This window comes from Podarcis melisellensis, assembly GCF_964234715.1.
Source record: "Podarcis melisellensis genome assembly, chromosome: 15".
NCBI classification, from domain to species: domain Eukaryota; kingdom Metazoa; phylum Chordata; class Lepidosauria; order Squamata; family Lacertidae; genus Podarcis; species Podarcis melisellensis.
This window is the reverse complement of record NC_138532.1, coordinates 30,936,168-30,943,547: the sequence shown is the minus strand read 5'-3', so window position 1 is coordinate 30,943,547 and position 7,380 is coordinate 30,936,168. Positions and strand designations below refer to the sequence as shown.

General features: G+C 47.7%; 1 protein-coding gene across 1 annotated transcript; it reads right to left on the bottom strand.

The window, feature by feature from the left end:
- Window positions 1–3,527: 3,527 nt before the first annotated feature.
- On the bottom strand, window positions 3,528–6,148 carry LOC309358328 (uncharacterized protein). The gene is made up of 2 exons (XM_081891265.1): window positions 6,036–6,148; window positions 3,528–4,184 (listed from the first exon to the last, which is right to left on the bottom strand). The coding sequence occupies exons 1-2, from the start codon at window positions 6,039–6,041 to the stop codon at window positions 3,573–3,575; spliced, it is 618 nt and encodes a 205-aa protein (XP_081747391.1). The 5' UTR covers window positions 6,042–6,148; the 3' UTR covers window positions 3,528–3,572.
- Between the last annotated feature and the right edge of the window lie 1,232 nt (window positions 6,149–7,380).

Sequence of the window (7,380 nt, the reverse complement as noted above, 5' to 3'; positions counted from 1 at the left end):
CCCTGAAATGCAGGGAAATGCAGCTGTCCCATACAGCAGTCTTTAATAAAAAGAGGTTCCTATTCCCTCTGCCTTTCATGAATGGCACAGAAAGTGCAGATGACCTTTGGGTTCCCTTCCAATGCTACCGTTCTATGATTCTGCTAATAAAGTTAATAAATCCACTTTGATACACACACACACACACACAGAGAGAGAGAGAGAGAGAGGGAGAGATATATTTCTGGAAAGGTTGAGGAAAAGCTTGAAAATAAAAGAATAGATTTCCCCCCAATTCTTCCCACCTTCCTTTGCTGTCTACCACAATATTTTTAGCTCACAGCTTCTTATTAACCTTGTGGGGAAGAATGTATGAGCAGGAGGGGGGGTGTTGAATGGGGAGGGAATGCTCACTGACCACCAATAAGATGCTCACTTCATTAAGAGATAATGGGAGTTGTCATGGCACTTGAAGGATGTGTAGGTGGGCGGGGGCAGCTACCGAGAGAAGGGGAGATGATATTCTCTGCAAAAGTTCCCTTTTCATGTAAATTGTTGAAATATTTAAAATGCTTTCCATTAAGGTGGGTCGCCAGGCCGGGTGGGCGGGGAAGATTAGCCTCTTTTGCACCGCAGCATAATATTGTGGATGTAATGAAAAGCCTCTGTAATTGCTTCTAGTTCCTCTTTCATCTCTCCACACCTCCTTCTTCCTCCTTGCTCTGTGCCCCAGAACCTCTCCTGGCTCAAAGCCCACCAGGCTCTCAGTCACTGGTGTCTGCATTTTTCCACCAAGGGTGCCTGACCCGAAGCCTGGTGCAGCTTTTCAACGCAGGTCGTCAAGGAGGCACGGATAAATATGGAGACAGTCAGCACAGTTAATTAGTTAATGAATGCCATGCAAAGGTTTCCGGGGATGGGCTGCTTTTAATAAACCAGTGGTTTGAGGGAGAGGTGGGTGGGTTTTCTCCCCCCCCCCCCGTGTGGTGAGTCGAGGGAGATGGGCTCGCAGCATCAGCAAAGGGTTTGCAGAGTCTCTGGGAGTTCCATGCAGAAAGCGAGGCCTCAAAGAAATAAAGTGGTACCTCTAGTTAAGAACTTAATTCGTTCCGGAGGTCTGTTCTTAGCCTGAAACTGTTCTTAACCTGAGGTACCACTTTAGCTAATGGAGCCTCCTGCAGTCACCACATGATTTCTGTTCTCATCCTGAAGCAAAGTTCTTAACCCGAGGTACTATTTCTGTGTTAGCGGAGTCTGTAACCTGAAGCGTTTGTAACCCAAAGTACCACTGTACTGCTGTCAAGCCAGGTTTCCCTCACCCTAGTTGTGCATCAGTTGAGAGCATTGTGGGGTTTCCAGGAAGTACAGATACTTGTGAAAGCTGCAGAGTGCAGTGTCACTATTAGAGTGGTACATCTGGTTAAGAACCTAATTTGTTCTGAAGGTCCATTCTTAACCTGAAACTGTTCTTAACCTGAAGCACCACTTTAACTAATGGGGTCTCCCGCTGCTGTTGCTGCGCCACCACCGCACGATTTTTGTTCTTATCCTGAAGCAAAGTTCTTAACCCGAGGTACTATTTCTGAGTTAGCGGAGTCTGTAACCTGAAGTGTCTGTAACCTGAAGCGTCTGTAACCTGAGGTACCACTGTATTGCAATAAGTATGGGATGCCTACAAAACACGCATTTCAGTAATGGGTGCTTCGAAAAGCAACAGGAAGTCCGAATGCTCATTTTGTGCAAACCGTGTACCCAAAATGCATACAACAGGACAGCATGCAATGGAATGGGATGCAACAGCATGGTAACAGACCAGTGACTTGAGTGTCAGTGAGCCTGAAATGGGATGAAATTAGCTGCCCAGCCCAACTCTAGTGATGTCGTTTTAATTTCCTGTCTCAAGCACCAAAATGTCCCTGTTCAAACAGACAGGCAGGCATCCAATGGAAAATTAAAGGAATGTGAATTAGATCGCCTGTGTTGCCATTTGCTTCCCTGTTATGATCTTGATAATGCAATGCAGAAGATGGGCAGAACGGAATGTTCCTTGCCAGTGCTTTTTTCCCTAGAAAAATAGGTGGCAGTACTCGCCATGAACCTGTTACAGTAAGTGCCACACTTTTTAACAACAACAAAAAGAGGTGCTGGTACTGCGTGCCTTGAATAGCCCCTGGGGGGGGGGGAGACACTGTTCTTTGCCATAATAGCTCCCAATCTAATTGGTATTATGCAAACAATTTAAGAGAGAGAGGTGGAGTGGGGAGGGGAGAAGATAAGACACCAACTTCCCAAGACAGAGGAGCCGGGTTTTGTCTATGTTTGGAAACTAACATATGCAGTTTTGAATCAAGATGGCAGATTGAACAATTCTAAAAGGGGCCAACTGGGACATTTCTGAAGATATCATAACCAAGTCTGGCGTGGTAGTTCCTGAGATTGAGGAGGAAGTTTCTCCATTTTATTTAGATATAATTGGGTACCATAGGGACGCGGGTGACGCTGTGGGTAAAACCTCAGCACCTAGGACTTGCTGATCGCATGGTCGGCGGTTCGAATCCCCGCAGCGGGGTGCGCTCCCGTCGTTCGGTCCCAGCGCCTGCCAACCTAGCAGTTCGAAAGCACCCCTGGGTGCAAGTAGATAAATAGGGACTGCTTACCAGCGGGAAGGTAAACGGCGTTCCATGTGCTGCGCTGGCTCGCCAGGTGCAGCTTGTCATGCTGGCCACGTGACCCGGAAGTGTCTGCGGACAGCGCTGGCTCCCGGCCTATAGAGTGAGATGAGCGCACAACCCCAGAGTCTGTCAAGACTGGCCCGTACGGGCAGGGGTACCTTTACCTTTAATTGGGTGCCATGTGGGTGTGTAGAAGCTAACAAATTACACTGTTAATTTATAAATACATTTTGATTTCTAAGAACTCCCAAGCAACACAGGGAACGTCTTAGGCAACACACACACAAACACCCCTGAATGCCAAGATCCAGGTTTGGGGCAAGTACTCCTTGGTGAGAGAACCACATTCAAGATTTAAAAACACAAAATATGCAGCAATGTAAAGCATGAAAAGATAGGTTTTTAGACATTTAAAATATGCCCTTTAAAGTGAGTTCCAAAATGTCCCCTTAAAAAAGTTTCTTTCCAAATTTTACCTCTTCCCCCAGCTTAGGAAAATACCATACATTTGGTAAGTTAAAAAACAATTTACTTACAAACTCTCCAAAAATCAGATCCGTGTGCTTCAGAATAGTTGCACAGGCAGTAAAGCTTAGCTTAGTTACAAAGCTAAGGTGAAAGTTCCTAGATTATTGTCATAGGAACTCAAGAGTGGCTTGTGAAAGCCATGCGGTTGAGCTGGAGCAACCAGCTCAAACTTCTTCACACACTGAGTTGCTCAGCTAGTCTCTCCCAAGGTGAGTGTCAGGAGAGCTTACTCTGTGGTATTAACCCCTTCTTGCATTTATTAGAATTAAGTATGTTGGTTATATGAAGCTGGTTATCCCCCAGGACTTTCAGCTAGAAAACCGTAGAAGAAAAAAGAAAACACACTGGTCTTTTGGCATCACAGATTATATTGTGAATTCAGAGAGAAGCCCCTTAGAGCTGAGTTTCCCTTTCCCTAGGAGAAGTCTGGATCATGCAACTGCCAGACTCCCCTTCCTTCTCCTCCCCATCCTCACTGTCCAGCAGATTGCCAAGTCCCACTGCCTCAAGGTCCTCAGGCTTCTCCATCTCCTCCTTTGCAGCTTTGGGTACCATTAGGTCCTCACGGTTGTGGACTGCCAACCCAGCCAATTCTCCGCACAACTGCCGAAAGATGGGCAGCCGGTCCCGGGAGATGAGTGGGCGCCCCCAGCCACCGCTCAGCTTCTCCTGGCTCTTGGAGAGAGTGACAAAGATGGGGAGTCTCTCCAGGTCAGGGGACCAGTAAGAACTGGCTAGGCTGTGGTCAGGAATGATGAATGGGTAATAGTAGCCCTTAGTTGACTCCAGGTAGCTCACTTGAGACTCCAAGGCTGGCGAAGTGTGTGCTGCTGCAGCTGCTGCTGCAGCAGCTGGGACAATGTTCTGACTCCCATCCAAAAAGACGTACTTGATGACCCGGCTGGTGTGAAAGAGTGTGTACTCGGACTGGTACCCAGATGGGCAGTAGAAGACATCCTGCCGCTGTCTCTGGGGGGCAGGCATTGGCATGGCAGCTGTTTTCCCCTGCAAAGAGACCACACAATTTAGGGAGACCATGACTCTGCCTTCACTGTTGGAGACAGCCTGCCTCTGAATACTAGTTTCTGGGGAACATATCTGGGGAACTAGTTTCTATGGTGCTCATATCCTGCTTGCATCTAGTTGGCCCCTGTGAGGATAGGATGTTGGACTAGATGGGTCATTGGCCTGATCCAGAACACTCTCCTTATGTTCTTCTGATGCTGGACTAGATGGGCCATTGGTCTGATCCGGCAGGGTTCATTTTTCAGTTTTTATGTTCTTTAGGATTGAGGGGGTGGTCTTATTACTGCTAAACTACTTGCATTGTATGGAGGGAGCAAAATGAAATAGCCTCTCCCCTTATTTCTTTTTCATTCCTGTTGTCCTCAACCTTATTTTCTCCCCAGCGATGTCTTGATATAGGGGAAGGACCACAGCTCAGAGCATCAGCCTTGCATGCAGATGGTAAGAGATGTTTGGCAGCAGAGGAGACTACCTGGGAAGCAGGTGGACTCTCCTTCGCTGGAGATTTTTAAGCAGAGGTCGGATGGCCACCTGTTAGCGATACTTTAGCTGTGATTCCTGCATTGCAGGGGGTTGGACTAGATGACTCTTGGGGAACCCCCTTCCAACTCTACCGTTGTTTTTTTTATTCTATGAAATTGTCTGTAACTACCCAAGAAAGATACCTTCAAGTATGCATACTCAGTATGCTACAGACATAAGAAATTGAATGTTCTATGCTAGGAATTATTAGGAAAGCGATTGAAAATAAAATTGCAAGCATCAGCGTCATTATATAAATCTAAGGCACAGCCATGCTGGGGACACAGTGTCCTGTTCTGGTCACCCAGTCTCTCAAGCTGGATGTCAAAGAGCTGGGAAAGATATTGAAAAGGGCAGCCACGATTATTCAAGAGCCTGCAGAACCTTCCTTGCAAAGTGTGTGAGGATTTTTTAGTAGGTCCAATCCAAAAAATTATTCCCTTTTAACCATTTCCCTTTTCCACCCCCCCACCACAAACTGTTAAGAGAAGTTCAATATGGCCCTGAAGAATATTTGGCAAAATATACCCCCTGCTTGCCCACTCACAAATAACAGGAAGAAATTTTAGGGAAGTCATTTTCGCTCTCCCTTTCCCCCCACTCATCCATAGTTTTTGGTTTAGGGGATAAGAAGGGTGTGCATAAACATGGAAGAGGTTTTATGAAATTTTAAGCACTGATAGATTTCCCTTTACCATAAACACATAAAAAGAGTCTGCAGGATATCTCCTCCAGCATCCTGTTCTCACAGAGGCCAACCAGATGCCTGGGAAACCAGCCAGCAGGATTCAAGCGCAAGAGCCTTCTCCCTTTCTGTGGCTTCCAGCAACTGGTATTCAGAAGCATCACTGCCTCCAGCTGTGCACTGCTTTCCATATGAAGCCAAAACACCTTCCAGCAACCTGGCTGTCCTCCAGATGTGACTTTCCATTATCCCTGAGCATAGGCCATGCTGGATGGGGCTGATTGGAGTCCAAAAATAGCTGGAAGGGACCGTGTTGACTACTCCTGGCCAGTGTGGAATAGTGGTTAAGAGCGCCAGGCTAGGACCTGGGAGACAGGGGTTCAAATCCCCACTTGGCCATGAAGCTCATTGGATGACTTTGGACCAATCACGCACTACCTCACAGGGTTGTAGTGAGGATAAAATGAGGAGGAGGAGAACCATTGATAATAAGAATAAGAATAGTTGGAGCTTCTTGCGGGGTGACTGAGGGTGATGGCTAGAGACTTGATAGAGACCAAAGGAAATTGGGTTTGGAATCCTTGAACTGGAAGCAGCTAAGTGGATCTGCCTTGGGACCTTACCAACATCTCAGACTGCTTTCTATTCAGTCCTGCACAGGATATCCCCCTTTCAAGGTGGATGTGCAGTTCTCACTGGGCTGGGGTTTCTTTGGCAGGAGTTACCCGAGACTTCACTATTGTGAAGTCGCCTGGCCTGGGGGTGGCCTACCAATCACAGAGGCCCAAACTGAGAGCAAGAAAATGGGAAGGAGAGGGAGCAGAAATAGGAGGCGGGTCATGCCAATGCTTTTGTAGGTGTGACTTAGAACATGAAGGCTCACTACCCTGTCTCTCTCCGGTGGTAGCTCTCAGCATTGGTCACCATTTGTCATGATGGATGGGGCTGATGGGAGACTAAACGCATCTCAGGAGGCAACTGGGGATGTTCCCCCACCCTAATACAAACTTGTACTTCTTCCTGCAGCACATAAGCTATGGAACTCATTCCTACAGAAGGCGGTAAAGGCCACCAACCAAGATGGCTTAAGAAGATTCAACAAATTCATGGAGGAGAAGACTATCAGCGGCTCCACTACAAACCATGAAGACTCTGCTCTGCCTCCAAAGCTGGGAGGCAGCAATGCTTCTGAATACCAGTTGCTGGAAATGGCAGACAGGGAGAGGTCCTGCTTGTGGGTTTGGGGGCATCCAGTGGCGTAGCGTGGGGGGTGCAGGGGGGCCGGCCGCACCGGGTGCAACATCTGGGGGTTAGGGTTAGGGGGCGCAAATCCACGGGTTACTTGCCTTGCCCTGGGTGCTGACAACCCACGCTACGCCACTGAGTCATCTGATTGTCCACTGTGAGAACAGGATGCTGGACTAGATGGGCCATTGGCCTGATCCAGCAAGCTCTTCCCCCTCCGCTCCTCTTCTCTGGCTGCCTCCAGTGACAGGTGAGGGAGAGGAGGCCTGATGGAGCTGGCCTGTCACAGGCTTTAATTACATTTGTGGGTAAAAAATAGTCCCTCAATGAACAAAGGAAGCTGCTGCCCCCTTCCATGAGGATTAATTTATTAAGCTACAACATTAAGCTTGAGCTGCATGGGGGGGGGGGGTTCAGCTTCCTATGTTCCTTGGGAGACTACATTATGTCTGGAGCATGTGCAGCAATGCAAATTGCTTCCCCCACCTTTTGCAATAATTTGCAATAATTCCTCCATTTTATAGGGTTAGAGTGTTGGACTAGGACCTGGAAGACCATGGTTTGAATCCCCACTCAGCCATGAAGCTCACTGGGTGACCTTGGGGGTCAGACGCTACCTCTCAGCCTAACCCACCTTATAGGGCTGCTGTGGAGTTTAAACAAGGGGGGTAACCATGTATGCTCCTTTGAGAAAAAGTTGCCATCTAAATGCAGCAAATAAAT